The sequence below is a fragment of the Leptonotus elevatus genome, chromosome 15 (assembly GCF_054856555.1).
Source record: "Leptonotus elevatus isolate MCC_2025b chromosome 15, RoL_Lele_1.0, whole genome shotgun sequence".
NCBI lineage: Eukaryota > Metazoa > Chordata > Actinopteri > Syngnathiformes > Syngnathidae > Leptonotus > Leptonotus elevatus.
In genome coordinates, this window is record NC_141253.1 from 18,116,926 (window position 1) to 18,135,179 (window position 18,254).

General features: G+C 37.0%; 1 protein-coding gene across 6 annotated transcripts; it reads left to right on the forward strand.

Annotated features, from left to right (window-relative positions):
* Nucleotides 1–573: 573 nt before the first annotated feature.
* LOC147162302 (endophilin-B2-like) lies at nucleotides 574–18,147 on the forward strand. Of its 6 annotated transcripts, XM_086096556.1 has the most exons (13): nucleotides 574–780; nucleotides 1,822–1,963; nucleotides 2,581–2,592; nucleotides 5,885–6,013; nucleotides 7,530–7,663; nucleotides 7,752–7,844; nucleotides 9,155–9,217; nucleotides 10,302–10,364; nucleotides 11,165–11,188; nucleotides 11,326–11,415; nucleotides 13,592–13,692; nucleotides 13,831–14,068; nucleotides 16,285–18,147. In XM_086096556.1, exons 1-13 carry the CDS (start codon nucleotides 718–720, stop codon nucleotides 16,390–16,392), a joined length of 1,260 nt encoding a protein of 419 aa, XP_085952682.1. In that variant the 5' UTR covers nucleotides 574–717; the 3' UTR covers nucleotides 16,393–18,147. The 6 variants fall into 6 exon arrangements, with proteins under 6 accessions (XP_085952682.1, XP_085952679.1, XP_085952680.1 ...); XM_086096553.1 differs by lacking the exon at nucleotides 10,302–10,364; XM_086096555.1 differs by lacking the exon at nucleotides 2,581–2,592 and having other exon boundaries at nucleotides 590–780.
* Nucleotides 18,148–18,254: the final 107 nt, after the last annotated feature.

The window sequence follows — 18,254 nt, forward strand, 5'->3', positions numbered from 1 at the left end:
GTTCAGTTATATGAGAAGAGTATTTTACGAGTCAATATACTGTTTAATTAATACTCATAGATATCAATCAAATCAACACATCTTCATACTGTATTTGTAAAGGCAGGAGCATTTACTCTTTAAACTTTACTTTTTACTACTTTAAAATTTCTGCGCACTATACCTACAATGTTGATGGCATGGAGTTATGCAATCCATAAATCAGTGACGTCAGTCAAACACAACAAGACAAAGACAGAATGATTTTGTTTTATATTACTCTTTTTTTTTTCTTTTTGTTATATTATTGGTTTTATTTTGTTTAGCTTTTATATGTTTTAACCACCCTGGCGTGTTCTATCTAGTTGTTTGTATTGTATGCAATGTTTGTATTCAATCTTCTCCCTTATTTTGTATACTCCTTATTGTGTCGATAAAGAAGTAAAAAAAAAAAAAAAAGTAAAAGGTGGCAAACACCGCCAACGTAAAGTAAAAAAAAAAAACGCAGTGAAATAATTTTTAATTCTGAGGAAATTGCAGCATCGTGTCACGAGAGTCGTGACTTGCAGCTCGGTGCTCTGTCTCTTTAAACGCAGGGCGGAGAGTCGATTTCCGATCGTGGATGGGGCGGATTACTGCTTCAGTCTGCTGCTACATCATCTCAGCTGATTCAGAGGATTCCCTTTACGGGGAAACAACCAAGTACCCTCCTGTGCAGGATCAGCACAGACCAACAGCATGGATTTTAACGTAAAAAAACTGGCTTCTGACGCGGGGGTCTTCTTCACCAGGGCGGTGCAGGTAAGCAAAATCATCTGCAAGATCCCTTCATCGATTTACCGTCAGTGTGGAACTGCATTGAGCGGTGATGAATGCTGAAGGCCTCTGCTCGAACTCACCCCTAAGTGCGGCGTTGTACAGAATTTCTGTTTGTGGAAACGCATCGTTTTACTGGTAGCACTATAAGCCGATAAAGGTCTGTCAAGCCTCCATCTATTATTGATAACTGTGAGGTTTGTGAGTCACGTGATTCCACGCTCTGCCGCGCACCGTTAAACGGGAAGCTCCAAAAATGCACACCAATGTCAGACGCAACATCACCAACAAAACCCATGCATCATACCTCTGTTTATAGCCGGGACACGTTCCAGCCACATGTCTAAAAATCTGCGATAGAGACCAGGCTCGTTATTGTTACTATTTTTTAACCGCTCCCACATGCTTTAAACACATTTAAACTTTATATATCACACTGACACTCTTAAAGTTCTCTCCTCGTTTGCACACTTCTCCAAATATATTCTAAGAGTGCTTGCTGCAATTAAGCTGTGTCAATAGTCAGTTAAAGTTTTCTTTCGGCTTTGTCACACTGCACTTACGGGCAGCTAACCATTTATTATGTATGTGATACCAGAGCGTGAGGACAGAATTCATCGCCACGTCATGATGTGACATGCAAAGTGGTCTGAATAGAAACATTTTCTATTCTAGAGCGTCGGCATGGTGACGTTACACGTTGCATCCAATAGGAAAGGGGCTGGCAGAGTGGTTTGTGTGGAATTTAAACACCTGAATGTTCAACCAAACCATATAAATAAAAAAGTCCAATGGTGTATTTTTATTTAGTAATGTGAAACACCTGTGACATGTTAACGGAAATTAGCATCAATGTTACGGTAATCATAGCTTTAATGACACACACGGAGCAGCAACACATACAAACAGACTTATAATGTAATCGGGGACGGCTCCAGAATTTTTATTTCTTCACCATTTTATTTTGAACAAATACATGAACAAGAAAATGTGATTTACATTGAGGACCCTGGAATCTGTTTCTAGTTTACAGAAGAGAAGTTGGGCCAGGCTGAGAAGACTGAGCTTGATCCTCATTTAGAAAACCTGATCACTCGGGCGGACTGTACCAAGAACTGGACTGAAAAGATCTTGAGACAAACAGAGGTGCTCCTGCAGCCAAACCCAAGTGAGTTTCAGAGGAAAAAACTATATATACCATGACTAAAAGTTGTAGTTCTCACCGAGGACTTAAGAGACACCAACAGCTTGCTGCTTATCATTGATGCTCTCATTTACCCAACAGAAGGTTTACTTAATTCACCTTTATCGGAACAAACCCGTTTGTTTTAAATGTTCTGTGTTTTCATTCCTTTTGTAAAGTTTTGGACTACAAATCCCAATTTCAATGAAGTTGGGACATATTGTAAAACGTAAATATAACAGAATAAATTGATTTGAAAAATAATTTTAAGCTAAATTCAGTTGAATACACTACAAAGACAAGATTTTTAATGTTGAAGGTGATAATGTTTTTTTTTAATCACATTGTGCTTAAATACAAGAAAAGAACTGTACTCAACAAATATACTTAACTGGTTTTGTTTATGCACAGTTTGAACATTTAATTCAGTGATTCTTTCATGTGCCACTGGAGGGAGCTTGCATAGCAATAGTGGTACTCAAACCACACTTTGAGAACCATTCATTTAGAATATTGTATAGCGGACTGGCAGTATTAGGGAAGTGTTCGAAATGTGTCTTACTAACCATGTTTTTTTGTGTGTGTAACCCTCCATGCTTCAGTTGACCACACTGGTGAGTTCTTGCTTTATTTTCCAATGTAAGATATAAAGTATATTCAAGCAAAAATAGAATAGCAGCCGCGTTTCCACCGCTGGAATTTCTGGGTAAATGTACGAGGCCAGCCCTGTATGTGCGCATCTCCACTGCAGGAGCCTTACCAACCGGGCCACATTTACAGGAACTTACGGGGACGAGCGGAGGTCCTTCTCGAGGGTAGGCACTTCGCCGGTCCGATAAACTCCCGATCGGGCTTTCGTGCCGATTGGGGGAAAAAAATATTTTGTATAAAAAATTATCTTACCTTCATGCGCGCAACGATGATGCATTCCCGGCTTAAGTCTCTTCCACCAAAACAATTCTCTTAATAATCCTTTGCCTATTTTCGTTCTACTCTACTTTTCATATTCAACACCTAGACGCCGGCTCCTCTCACTCAAACATCCATCCACGGCAAGTACATAACAAAAAACAGAAAAAAACGGCAACCGCCACAAGTTTTTCTCTTTCCTCGTTGTTGTTCTGATTTTTGCGGCACCGTGCTTAGGTGACGTCACAGAAACCGTCGCACGTCGATTACGTCTCGATCGAAACTCGTGACTTGCGAGTCAGCCTTTTCAAATTCTTCATCTAAACGCCGGCTCCTCTAACTCAAACCATCCATCCACGCCAAGTACATAAAATAAAAAGCAGAGCAAAACAGCAACCACCTTAAGTTTTTCTCTTTCCTCATTGTTGTGATTTTCGTCGCGCGGTACTTGGGTGACGTCACAGGAGAAACCATTGCACGGCGTTTACGTGTCGATCAAAATTCGTGATGTCACGTAATGCGTCGTACTCTGCAGTGGAGACACAGCCACAAGCGGGCCGGCTAAAAGGACGGTTCCTGTGAAAGCCCCTACCACCCTCCCCATACTCGAACGTCCTGCGGTGGAAACGCGGCTTATAAGTATGACACTTTCCTCTACTTCATTGGACTCCTGAATGTTCGCTGCTCGTTAACCACAAATTCACTTATTCACAATTTTTTTTCCTACACACACACACACACACACACACACACACACACACACACACACACACACACACACACACACACACACACACACACACACACACACACACACACACACACACACACACACACACTCACACACACACACACACCCCACATACACATATATATATATATATTACATTACAATTTTTGTCTCTTTTTGTGTGTTTTTTTCTTTGTTTATGGCTTTTGTGTTTTTCATGGAAAATGTACATTTGAATTTTATCTGTGTTTTTATGTAGAACTCTTTTGATTAAAACATACCTCCCACCCCACTTCAACGGGTGTCAATTATACACAGATTTTCGCTATTTGGGGCCCGGCCTGGACCATATCCCCTGCGAACAGTGTGGTTCCATTGATTGTATAGTTTTAAGTTGTAATATCGCCATTCACCACTAGATGGAAGACATGGTTGAGTTCTGCCAGAGCCGTATGGAGAGAGAGTTTGGCCAACTGCGTGTCACATGACACATGGACGCCATGTTGTTAACCGTGCTGAAACCAAGTTGGCCAAACTCTCTCTATATACAGCTCTGAGTTGTGCTTGTCCATTCGACTTACACTGCCCTATGCTACAATGTTGTTGCAGATTTGGAATGACATGCAGAACAAACATTACCTCAATGTTAAATTTTTGAAAAAGTTGATTTAAAAAACAAAAACAAAAAAAAAAGAATTCTTGGACTCAGTGTTGGTTTGCTGTACTGTCATTGAATTTTTATTTTTTATGCTTGAAGGCAGGCTCTTTTTAGCTTGGCAAGCCACACCCACTTTCTTGAGGAAAAAATAAAGAAAGTGGGTCTAGAAAGGCTGCCTACCATTGACCGCTGTTCGTTCGGGTTCAAAACGAACCGTGCAATTAAATTTGTTTATTTGCTGTGATGTATTCTTTGTGAGCAACATTACTATTTGTCATGGACATCCATTCAAAATGGCGTGCGGGAGAGACGATAGTTTGTTTCCTTTAGTATTAAATTTGTTTTTTTAAAAGACCAAAAACAGAAAGTCATCAAAATCCCCAGCAGCTGACGGCACTGGAAGCATCTACTGTATTTCAAAAGAAGTGTGTCAAGATCACTAATTTCTACATGAATGGGCACAATGACTCTTCGTAGTCGCGAGAATGGAAGCCACCGGCGGCCATCTTGCGTTGCCACACACTAAGGCCGTCTATCTTAAATACATTGATTTCTCCACAGCGTTTTCACTTTATTTTCTGTCTCTATGGCAAAAATGCCACCAATAAGACTGGTAGAAGCGCTACATGCACATTTCGCTAATAACAATGCACAGAATGTCGGCTATAGAGGGGTTTTGAGAGGCTGCATTTACTGAGAATCCTATGTTTACAATAGCGCTTGCCATTTTACACATAATCCATTCCAAATTAGTCCGTGGAAAATTAAAATATCACTAAAATCAGTACGATGGAAAAGTATTGTGAGTCACTAGACAAGGCGTTTATTCGCTACCCGCTGTAATTTGGGGTGAAAATCCATACCAGTTCGACAAGTCAAAATAGGGTAACGATCATGATGTCTTCCCAGCTGTTTCATATTCGCGTGTTTCCTGATTTATTTGTTTATTTACCCAGCCCATTTTACACCTTTTCAAGGCTTTTCAGAACTACAAGAGTCAAGAAAGCTAGGACCGGTTTGTTTGTGGATGGCTGCATAAAAGTAGACAGACACTATGTTATCAAAGGGAGAGTAATGCATTCTCAAAAGTAGCCTGATGCAAATTTGACACCCTGCATTATTACAGAAAGAATTAAGCGACATGAGCAGGTGTTTTTTTCTTACTGTGGGATATCAAAAAAAAATTCGGACCCCCTTCCTGCTTTGTTGTGTTCTGACGGTCTGCTTTCCGAAAAGCACATTAATTTAGTATAAAATTGTGTTTTTAGTTATTATCAGTTTTGTACCAATACTTACTGTATTTACTGTAAAAACTTGCCTGAAATGAAATGATCCGAACAAACACGAAGTTGTTCATAAAATGTCACATCAAATCTATTTATTGCAGCAACCCCTGCTCACCTTCGTAGTCCACCTTTTTTGTTTTGCTGCTTTCCCATGTCCAGAACGGCCTAATAGGGCATGGTCTAAAAAAAGTTTTTGTTTTTTTTAAATCAGTATATAATATTTCCAGAAAAAAACTCGCAAATTTGCCACTTTGTAAAGTGTCAGAGATTGATTGATTGTGATACACTCAGAAGCCTGTCCTCTTTGCTTTCATACTTTGTAGGTGCTCGAATAGAGGAGTTCATCTATGACAAACTGGAGAAAAAGCTTCCTTCCAGGACAACCAATGCAGAATTGCTTGGCCAATACATGCTGGATGCTGCCAATGAATTTGGCTCTGGGACACCTTACGGTCAGTTAATTTCTACCTGACATTAACATTATGCTTATGAGATCTTGTAAGATGCTACTGTTAACGTTGACAAATTAAATTAATATAAATTAACATTTGATTGATTGATTGATTTGATTCTTTATTGAACATATAAACACAAAGAAAACAGATATCATTTATACCTTGGGGGGGGACTCCATGCGTAATCTTCAAGTGTTTTAATTGGATATATTAAACTGTAAGTACTGATATCTATTATCCAAATAACTTTTCATCCATTTATATGCCAAACCTCTTATGCCATATCTTTCTAATTTATTCATTAGTATAGAATGATCTATAGTATGAAATGCTTTTTTTTTTTAATCTATAAAAATTCCAACAGTAAATTTTTTATTTTCTGTGTTAGTAGATATTGCTTCTACGAGTTCCATGACTGCCATTGAGGTGGTCCGTTTTTCTCTAAACTCATATTGATTTTCACTTAAAAGCTTATGTTTTTCAATAAAATTGTCCAGTCTATATTAAAAAAAAAATCTAGAATTTTTGAGAACTGTGGCAGCAGTGATATTGGTCTATAATTAGTGAATATATGTCTTTCTCCATTTTTTTGAATCGGAATAACTTTTTGCTATTTTCATTTTTGATGGAAATATACCAGCTTTAAACGTCAAATTACATATATATGTGAAAGGTTGCACAACATATTCTATAATACTTTTTACTAATGTCATGTCAATATTGAAGCAGTCAATGGACTTTTTATTTTTTAATATTTTAACAACATTTAATACTTCTGTATCATTAACAGCATTAAACCACATAGTGGATGATTTTTTTTTTATATGTCTATCTATTTCATAATTGTTTCTTGGCTCAGGGATTTCTTTTGCCAAATTACTGCCAACATTAACAAAATACTCATTCAAATCATTAGCTATGTCTGAAATGTTTTCAATAACAATATTTTTTATCTTTTATAAAATATTCTGGATAATAATTTTTTTTAAAGTTTTTTTTTAATTACATGATTTAGTATTTTCCATATTTCTTGTGTTGCTTTTATTCTGCTCTAGTAATGCATGGAAATAATCTCTTACTTGTTCGTATACTATTCAATAGTTTATTTTTGTAGTTCTTGTACTTTATTTCAGCTTCCATAGTTCTCAATTTAATATATCTTTTATATAAAATGTTTTTCTTTTTACATGCAATCTCAATCCCCTTCGTCATCCATGCCTTTTATAATATATATGCCTTTATACTTTCTTGTGACTTTTATTAATGGACAATGTTTATTGTATAGAGAAATAATGGTAGACTGAAATGCACTGTATGCGATATTGGGATCATCATTTGAATAGACCTCAGATCAATTATGTTTTTCTAAATCCATTTAGTAGTTATTCAAGATTATTTCATCTATACCCGTCACACACCAAGCAATTTTGGCAACCCACTCAACAAAATTTAGCATACTGATGGCACATCATATGACCATAATTATAGAATGCGTGTATGTTGCCAACTCTAGGAAGTACCCTGATTACAGTAGGAGAATACCAGAAACGACTTGGAACAGCTGAGCGAGAGTTCCTTCAAACCTCTGCCACTACGTTTCTCACTCCTTTACGTAACTTCCTGGAAGGAGACTGGAGGACAATTTCAGTGAGTTCCTTCATCACTAGCATTCATAGGCTTTGTGTGTTTATAAGCAAAATACATTTTCTAACTGAATTTCACCTGCCTCTCACAGAAAGAGAGACGAATTCTGGAGAATCGCAGGTTGGATCTTGACATCTGCAAAGCACGCATGAAAAAAGCTAAGCAGGCAGAGGCCAAAGCAGCAGTGAGTTATTTATTTATTTATTATTATTATTATTGTTTGGATTTCAATCACATAATTATACTTAATAACGTAAAACAACAACAACAACACATTTAATCGCACATAATTGTATGTCCTTTAACTCATTCACTCCCAGCCATTTTCACTGAAGCAACCCCCTTAGCGCCCGGCTGTTTTACTGGATTTTGACTGCTTTTGCAAGGCCCTTTTCCAAGGTTCTATTGCTATAAAAACATGGAACCTACCAAATAAATATTAGACTCTCTTCTTTCAATTAATCAATCAAATCTTTATTTCTATAGCACCTTTCATACTTTGAAAGCAACACAAGGTGCTTCACATAAAAAACAATAAAAAAAAAAGAAGAAAAGAAAGAAAGAGAACCAACACAACAAAAATCAAAATCACATCAGGAAAAAAAGTACATTAGTATCAACTTCCGTTTTGCAGCAATTAGCATTAGAATATAGCTAGGTTTTATCATTATTCACTAATCTTATTAGAACTGTGGGCTAAAGAGCTTGTTGCAACATGCCCCTGGTTGATCTATTATACTCTGTTGCCACCTGCTGGCCGTTTTTGTAATAACTACCATTGCGTTAAGCCACCTTTTCATATCAGAAGCTACATCAAAGTCTTCTGTATGCTCTTGCATAAAAAACATAAAACATATACGTTTGTGGGAGTGAAGGACAAAGTATTAAAACCATATTTACACGTTTTTGGGTTTGTATGAGTTAATTTCATTTTATTAAATCCTAATATTAACAATTATGTAGTTCATGGCACTTTAAATATCAGAATTAGTGTTAAGATATAATCTGACATTTTAGAACCATATTGGACGCAAAAACATTTATTGACTTATTGGTGAACAACGCTTAAGATGATTGCCATCTGAATCACTCACTTTGCTCTTAAGACGTAATTTTTTTTGTCTCGACACATTATCGTGTGCTTCAGCAAAAAAAAAAAATTCGGACTAGTAACTAAGCATCACAGATGTGCTGACAATGCACATGTTGCTTTGGCATGGCCCCTCCCCACGCGGCTTTTCAAGCATGAAGAGTCAGCCATGTTGTCTTGTCACAAGCTACTGCATGTGTTCCACTTCTGCAAGCCTTTTTCTAAGTTTTATCAAGTGATTGATTGATTTTGAATAATTTTAAATAAATATGAGGTATCGGTGCTTTTGTTATGTTTTCTTCATGTAGTTATGCTTTCGGTGCCCTTGTTTTGTTTGACTACTGACTGAAAATGCATGACTTTGCCAATGTTTGTTCCCTCCTCCCCGCTCTTGTTGTCTGTAGGCTGCACCTGATTTTCAGGAGACAAGGCCTCGAAATTATGTTCTTTCTGCCAGTGCATCAGCGGTAAGAACCAATGTTACGTCACAGGCCACACAGTTTCGATACTAGGAGCTAATGCGCTAATTCATCATCTGTTGTTTTGGGGTTGTTGTTTTTTTTTTTTTGTGACAAAAACTAAGCTTTCAGCCATTACAATGTCAATTCCATACACCTTCCCAGAAGAACACTTTTCAACAGTAGATGAGTACATTCCAAACAATTTATACTGCCTAAATTATGTTAGCATAATAATGTTGTTTTTGACATGATTTTGTTTTGTTGGATTTTAGATTCTATTACAGCGGAATCTCTGACATTGAATACAGTTTTTTGTGGATTGTTAGTCGTTTAGGATTTTTGCTCATTTGTGCAACACATTTTCTGATAGGAATGAATGAAAATCAAAATAATAAATAACCACCAAAGTGCTTTATAAATGGATGCATATTAGATGAATGCTTATATGTGCAATTGTGTACTCTGGGGTCGTAATCTGTACAAGTGTACAGCGTGTAGGAGGAAATGAATCTGCACTGAACATGTGACGTTGAATGTATTTGGATTTTTTATTACGTTGATTTGTAATTTTTTTAATGTATTATTATCTTGTTTGTTTGTTTGTTTTATTTTATTAGTAGTACATCTTCATTTATTCTTTATATATTGTATTGTATTGTATTGTATTGTTTTTCACTCTTATGGCCTACAGGAAGATTTGCTTTTGTATATTGCAAGAGCTAATAGAGGTCCAACAAACAAAAACCTTCAGATAGGATTAATATGAAAATGTTTCTGTCTGGCCTCCCACAGATGCTTTTTTTTTCATATCAGTGGTTCAGAACTCAGCTCTATTCAACACATCACACCTGCCCTTTGACATTTCCACTGCTTTCCTGTAAAATATCAGATAGACTTCAAAATACTAATTCTGGAACTGTAAAATTACGTCTGGAATTAAATAACCTGGCACCTCTCTAAAGCACTATCCTACAGTAAATTCACACCCACACAGAAGGTTTCTGGCAGTATAAAATATACATTTTGTGATACTGTAAAATTATGCTTTTTTTAGTTTGTTTCTTTGCTGTTTGTTTTATAACTGAACCAGTTGCGGAGTGACTGGGAGAGTTGGGATGTGGAGGCAGAGCCTAATATATCAGAGCAGAAAAAGGTTGTTAACATGGGCCTTCAGTCCTTGTGCATGTGTCAACTTTGTGTGTTTATAGATCCTTAATTGTTTGTAGAAATGTAAACCCAGTTTTGTGTGTTTGGACAGCTAGTTTGGTTACACCCCTTATCCACCCATAGGATCACCTGTCGTCACAAAAACATTTTGCATACTGACTCACTTAGTAGAATAAGTCAGGTCAGTTTGATTTATAGCTCGCTAATTCACAAGAAGACACATTTTCATGAAGCATACACCTCACACATTTAAGAAATCTGAACGTGGTGTGCATCCATGCAGTAGTATAGATAGCCTATGACAAGGTTCAAGATACGCTAATGCTAATTAGTGTTTGTTCTTATACTACTGAAGTTCTGACTACATACGTGACTATTAATATGGAGAAAGTAAGTCTCAGCCCACGAACTAAAACATTGTTTTTGCACATTTCATAATTAGGGCTGCACGTTTGGAGTTAAAATAGTCCTAAATAAGTTAGGAAAAGATTAGGCAAGTAACCCTTTCAATTCAGCATTTAATACTCTTAGTATTTGTAGTCTGCGTCATACTATTAGATTTGCAGTACATACATATTTACAGTCAGGGTTGGGGAATCCAGGTCCAGAAAGTAAAAACAGGTGGAGACGAGCTCGTTTACCTGCCAGTTGAGTAAAAGCAACTGTGGCTAAAGCCAATCTGTTTCAGGGTTTTAACTTTCTGGACCTGGATTCCCCAACTTTGTTTACACTACATGTCAAGATGATGTTTTGTTGAGAATGGCTCTTTGTTTCTGCTTCTCTCAGCTGCTGAGTGAGGAAGTGGACAAAGTAAGTGCGACTTTCACCGCTAATTTGCTCAACAAAACAGCACACAATCAAAGTGTGTGGGTGTGCGTGTTGTGTACTATTTATGAAAAATACAATATCTTAATGCTTCCTTCCTTCCTGCTCCTTTCCGGCTGCAGGCAGAGCATGAGCTCCGTGTCGCACAAACAGAATTTGACCGACAGGCTGAAGTCACCAGGCTGCTGCTTGAGGGCATCAGCAGCACACACGTGAGTGTGTAGCATTAAACATGATTCTCACACTACTGTATTGTCTTACAGCCAAAAGGTAAACTAGCTGAACGCGTTATTAGCGTTAGCTTCTGATAAGCGGCACATGCTTGATTGTTTGGTAAAGTTGCCAATGTGATGGTAGGGTTAACGTGGCCACTTCCATAAGGTCCAAAGGGAGGACACATATAAAAAAATAAAAAGTGTTCTCTCGCTATAACGCAGTTCATTTTTCAGTTTCGCTGATTATTTCTTTTTACTGCAATTTTGCAGCCTATTTGATAACATTTTAAAAGGTTTGAACATTGAAATTGTTAAAACAAGAGAGGAACGTGAGAAAATTGAAATGCCTAGATGAGAAAAGTGTATAAACTGTGTGCTGAGGGCTTTTAGAGCCTTTAAACATTTGTAATAAAAGTAAAACAAAGCTATAGCTACTTTACAGATTTCATTTGTTGCAAGTATTTTAGGGAACCTAACCCCAGCGGAAAACGAGGGAACACTGTACAGTACTGTACTGTACTCGCGGTGTATTTTCATCAACAATAAAGTTTTGCATGGTTTATAGATCATGTTTGTGCGCTGAATAGTAAAAAAAATATCAATAAAAGCCTAACTTTTTTTGCCAGTTTATTTTCGTTTACAGTACCATGTTTTTAACCCATTAGGCCGGGAGCGCGTGACCACGCTTCTACCGTTAAAGACGGATACGTCATTTGTTTTTGTTTTGACCAATTATTGGTCTCTTAGCCGATTAAATTCATCAGAATATGCACGAGAGGATGACGTGGGCCTCGTAGCATGTCTTGGAATTTTATTCAAGCATTTATGGTTGATGCAGATTCACGGGAGTTATGAAATAAATGACGCGATTGACGACAACGCGGGAGGAATTCGAATCAGTGTAACGAGTCGACAGTGACATACTGTTAAGAAATATGTTTGTAGACAATGAGGATGTTAAAAATGTTGATGGCCTTGTAACGGAATGCACGAATCGATCCCCCGAGCTTATTACAACTGCGCTCCAGTGTTGAAGGTAAATAGCCTATATTATGCACCCGCAGATGCAACATTTTTGTTGATTTAAAAAAAAAAAATGATTGAAGGTTTATAATAATAAACTTATGTTTGTGTGAACGCCACAAGTGTAAGCTCTGAAATGTTTTTGGAATAATGTTTCTATCTGCTTCAGGAGCTGAGATAGAAATTATTTTTTAATATTGTTGAATTTCCAGGAAAACTTCAGGTTTTTGGGGGTGACTCAAAAGTCACCCATCGGTTTTAGAGGCATGTTTTGCCATGTGGTTTGCCATGCACAGACCAATTGTGACAAACGTGGTAGAGCTGATGTTGGGTCAACATAAAATCAACCACGGCTCATTTTCTTTAAAAGGCGAACAAACTAGCGTCCGGCTTAGAGTTGCGCAGGACGCCGGACTCATCACTAAAAAGTAGGACTGTCTGGCCTAAATCCGGACGTCTGGCCACCCTAGGTGGTAGGGTTGAGGTGTTTGTTTTAAGGGTTTCCGTAGAAGTCTTAAAACAATTTGGCTAAAAATATCTTTACAATAGCTTTATTTAACCATTTATGACTGAAACATTAAGTTGTAATAACGCTAGATGGTCGACTTCAAGCTAGTCTTCTCAATCATAGAAGAAGAGAAGGCACAAGGCGGTTGTGGCAGTCCTGCTTAGAAGTCAATTTGATTGTGTCTTTCAGTCAAATCAGAAGCAGGTTATATTCACCAAATTTAAAGGGAAACCAATGTGCCGAAATTATCTTCGAGACATGCCATTAAAGATTTCAACCTCACTCACGGGATCGCCTGCTGTTTAAACTTTTTAAACCAAAGAAGCCTCAAATTGTCAAGAGATGTGCTAAGGAAAGGCTAAAGCTAAATCTGGTTACACGCCAATATGGTTTCTTCTTCTTGTCACTAACTCGTGGACTTTTTGGCATTCACGATTATGTGAAGGGAAAAATTAACCAGTTTATGCGTGAATGCAAGAAGAGGTGGGCGTTTCCGTCAATCGTCAATTCCTATCAATGACGATGCCAACCTTTCGGAAAGTGCTTAAGGACGAGAAGCCGTGAAAAAATACACAGATTGAGCTGTGGAATATAGAATAGAATTTGGCTGCTCCTTTTACACAGTCTTCTTTGTCTTCACAGCTGAACCACCAGCGCTGTTTGCAGGATTTTGCAGAAGCTCAGGCCACCTACTATGCTCAGTGTCATCACTACATGCATGAACTGCAGAGGGAACTCAACAGGTAAGTGTCAAAAGACAATTCAAGCATCTGTGTTGCAGTTGCATGGCGGTAGCCACCCTTATTACGGGACTGATGTTTACTAATGAATGACCTTGTGTTGAATGACTGCAAATCCTTTTGTCCAAATTCTTCACACAGATGTGCTAATACAGTTAGCGCCCCGCACCAGTCAGCTGTCTGTCCTAATCCTGTTTCTGATGCGTTCCCGTCTGGACCACCATCACCTGGCACCATAGTCCCCAATTCTGCCAGCAATAAGCCCAAAACACTGGCTATGGAACAAACACAGCTTCCTATTACAGGCACCAGGAAGGCCAAAGTCCTGTATGACTACGACGCTCATGATTCAAGCGAGCTGTCCCTGTTGGCTGACGAGGTACAGTTGTCAACTATTTCGAATCCGAGCAATCGCTCACACGCTGTTTGTCCACCGCTAGCTCCTCATTCACTATATACAGGTAGTCCTCAACTTACAAACACAATGGGTTCCGAGAGGTTGTTTGTAAGTCAAATTTGTTTGTAAGTTGAATCAAATTTTAAGTTAAATTTTATGAAATTATTTTTTTAAATACATTAATAAAAATGTTTAAAATAACAAAAATGAAACATTATATACAGTATATATTGTCTATATAGTACATAAATTAAATTTAAAAATACATTTACATCATTTGCTCCCAAAAACTTATAAATATGTTCTATTTTAAATGTTTTAAGTGTCCCAAAGACGTATTTATATGTTGTTGTTTTTTATTTATTTATGCTAGAGCATATAGAAGGCTTTGATGCAGCCTCTCAACTGCAAAGAACAGTTGAAGAAATGGTAGTCATTACAAAAATCGTTCAGCAGGTGGCAGCAGAGTATAATAGATCCATCCATGCCATGTTGCAACAAGCTCTTTTTGCCAGTGTTTTCAACAGGTTTATGAATAATGATTAAACTTAGCTATATTCTAATGCTAATTGCTGCAAAACAGAAATATACTCTATTTTTTTTTCCTTATGAAAGAAGAGACTAATCTTTCTTTTGGTAGGTTCCATGTTTTTATAGCAATAGAACACAATATTCTGTAAACCAAAATCCAGTAAAACAGCCGGGAGCGAAGGGGGTTGCATCAGTGAAAATGGCTGGGAGTGAATGAGTTAATTATTATTATATTTTAATATTATGATAATTTTTTTAAATGTATTTCCAATAATTGGTGTATGAAGAGTGCGTGCGTCATGGCTCCTTTCCCGTGCATCACAGGACAGTCACGTAGATGACTTGCGCAAATGGCGTTGTGCTTCTCAGCGGGGTTGTGGCAGAGAGGGGAATTACACTACAGTACAGTACTGTACCATAATGTATGTTGTGGCGCACACTTGAAAATACTGCAACTTGCGAGCGAATACGGTATTTATGGACATCAGTCAGCCTTTGTTTGTATCTGCGAACTGTTCGCAAGTTGAATGTTCATAACTAGAGGACTACCTGTAGTTGCCTAATATATAGTGCCCTGATTCTGTTTGGAGATTTGGACAGCCAGCTGAGCTCACTACTTTGTCCTTGTCGCATATCACATGATCACCGTAACTGTTAAAAATATGACTTAGGAGATTGTTTTAGGAAGTTGTCAATATAAGTCTCTTGACAATTAAAAAAAATATTACAAAGGCAGTTGTTGAGATAAATTAGCTACATTTATTTTATTTTAATGACTGTTTATTAAAGTTTTTTATTTTTAACTTCATTTAATAGACCTCTATATGGGCACCATTATTTGCACAAAGCACATAAAGACAGTAACTCGAGTTCTTGCCATGTTCGCTGTAGGATAGTCTCAACATCAGTTTTCCACACTGTATCTTAAACACTAAAAATGTTAATGTTAATAACACACTTGAATAAACAACACTGATTAAAATAAAAATAAACTGGTTAAAATATCACATCAACTTCCTTTGTTAGAAACAAAAAATAATAATTGTAAAGAGACTTTATGGACACCCAGTATTTTTATGAGAAAATACTGTACATGCCATAAAAACAAAATTAACTTCCACCTTACTGTTTTTTTTTTTTTAATAGAGAAATACGAGCATGTAAACATGAAAGCACTGCAGACACTACGGCTGTGCAATTAATCGAAATTCGATTACAATTTCAATTATTACACTCCACAATTACAAAATCAGCATTATCATAAAAAAAAGAAGATTATTAATACAAATTTGAGTTTTTTTTTTATAGCACTTTTCTATTTTTTAATTGGTCTTAATACTTCTAAATGCCCGAACATTTTCTTGTTTTGTACCAAAAAATTTAAAATCGTATGAATAATCGTGATTTCAATTATTGCCAAAAATAATCGTGATTATTATTATTTTCATAATCGAGCAGCGCTAGTAGACACAGTAAGGCAAGCAAACATAAACTCACTTAAAGTACATACTGCACAAATGCTGAAGAATAAATTTTAGCTGGGTAAAGTCACTCTTTTCACTTTCGTTGGTTAGTAGCATTGGAATCAAGGAATATAGAATTTGGGACTTAGAAAACGTCTGTGTATGAATAAATTAGAATGTAATTTTGATTTGGTTATTTTTCAGCTTATTACAGTCTACACAGTACCTGGCATGGATCCCGATTGGCTGGTTGGAGAACGAGGCAACGAAAAGGGGAAGGTCCCCGTCACCTACCTTGAACTGCTGAGCTAATTAATGGACTAAATGACATTACAAGCATAAACATGCAAAATGCTTTCTCTACTGTCACTCTGTATGTTAATGCATTTACTTCATTGCTAACACTTTGGCTGAGGTGCGTATTTGAAACACACATTCAAACTTTCTATCAATACAAAGGAGGAAATTGCTTTCGCTTACAGTAAGCAATTGAGTTCCCATAATGGCGATCGTTTCACGTTTTCGCACACACCCATTTGCTTTGCTAATGATATGTTTTTGTTTTTTCAGAAACAAGTCTTGACATTATTAATGGTGGCTTTACAGGTCATTCTCCATGTCTGTATGAGTGAAGTGACCTCCATGGCCACAAATAATAAAATACATTATTTAAAAATAAATAAATAAATACATTTAAATGGCAAGACAACAGGTGAGTAATAAAATTATACCTTAATGCAAAATGCTGTTTGAGAATAGCATATATCAAATTAATAATAAAATAAAAATAAAAAACATGGGACTTAGAATACATCTGTGTATGAATAAATTAGAATGTAACTCTGATTTGGTTAAAAAAGTGCATTCAATTGAATGACCACAACAAAATGTTGCAAACAATTTTATTTTTGGAACTGGACTGCGTTTCACTTGGTTTAAGTACTCTAATGCTTGTACAATAGAACAAAGATTCCAGGAATGATGAGCGTTGTACTCGCTTTTTCAGCTGTAAATTTTATTTTCGATATATATTTTTTAATGCGTTGGTTGTCATAACATCTTAACCCTCCAAGTAAGGAAGCTTGGATATGGATATGATACTGGGGGGAAAAACGATTCTGATATGATGGGGAACATATTTTTTCATTTGATCCACCCCCCCATCTTTAATCTTGAGAGGAGAGACATTTTTCAAGAATGAGAAATAGCAATACAATGGTTTATGTTTTTAAGCAATTAATCATTACATTACAGACCAAGAGTGTCAGAACAGTTCCAGGACTGGTGTCATAAAAGATGTATTTCACTTGCCATATCTTCAGAATTTTTTCCACCCCAGATCCTTCGCAGCTCCATCTTGGTCTTCAAAACACTCTCCCTGACAACCCTTTTCAAAATCACATGGAGCCAGGTCAGATGACTGGGGAGGTTGGTCCAGATGACACTAATTATTTCAGCCTGGAACTGTTGAATGCTCAGGAAAATGTTTTTTTCTTCTCATGCACTGAACAAAGGAAACACCGCAGGAACTTTTGATAGATGTGGCGGTTGTTCGTGACCCCAGTCCTGGAGCTTTTCAAACACACCGTAGATTGAGCACTGTTATTAAAAATATTAGTATAATAGTTAAAAAAAAGATCAAATATAAATATATATTGGAGATGACTGGACCATGCTCAATTTTAACTTAAAAAAAAAAAAGATTGGAGAAGCGCACAGATAACCAGCACTGTTTAGTGCTCATACATTTTAAACTGAGCTGAATCTTATTAAATATGTGATGACAGTTCATCTGTGATGGGTTTGTTTGCAAAATTGCTTTTGTGTGCAAAATTGAGGACGGGTTGGCAAATGACTTGTGAAAATAATTGTGTTACATCGTTTCGCTGAACTGTCACAAATTTTCAGTATGCATGGACAGTTGTCATGTATGTGGCAATACAACAGAAGTGTTTGTTTCTTAATTGAATGTGTTATGTTGAATAACAAAGTTGTTGCAATTATTGCTGACCCATTTTTGTTTGTCTTGGTGCGCAATAAACTTGCATGAGTGGAACCGTAACATAACTGTAATCTTGATTTATAACATGTCCTCGAGTTACGTCGTACGCAACCTACGTCGTTTCGACTTTACAGCCGTGCCGCGTCCGTAGCACTTTCTTTTTTCTTCATTT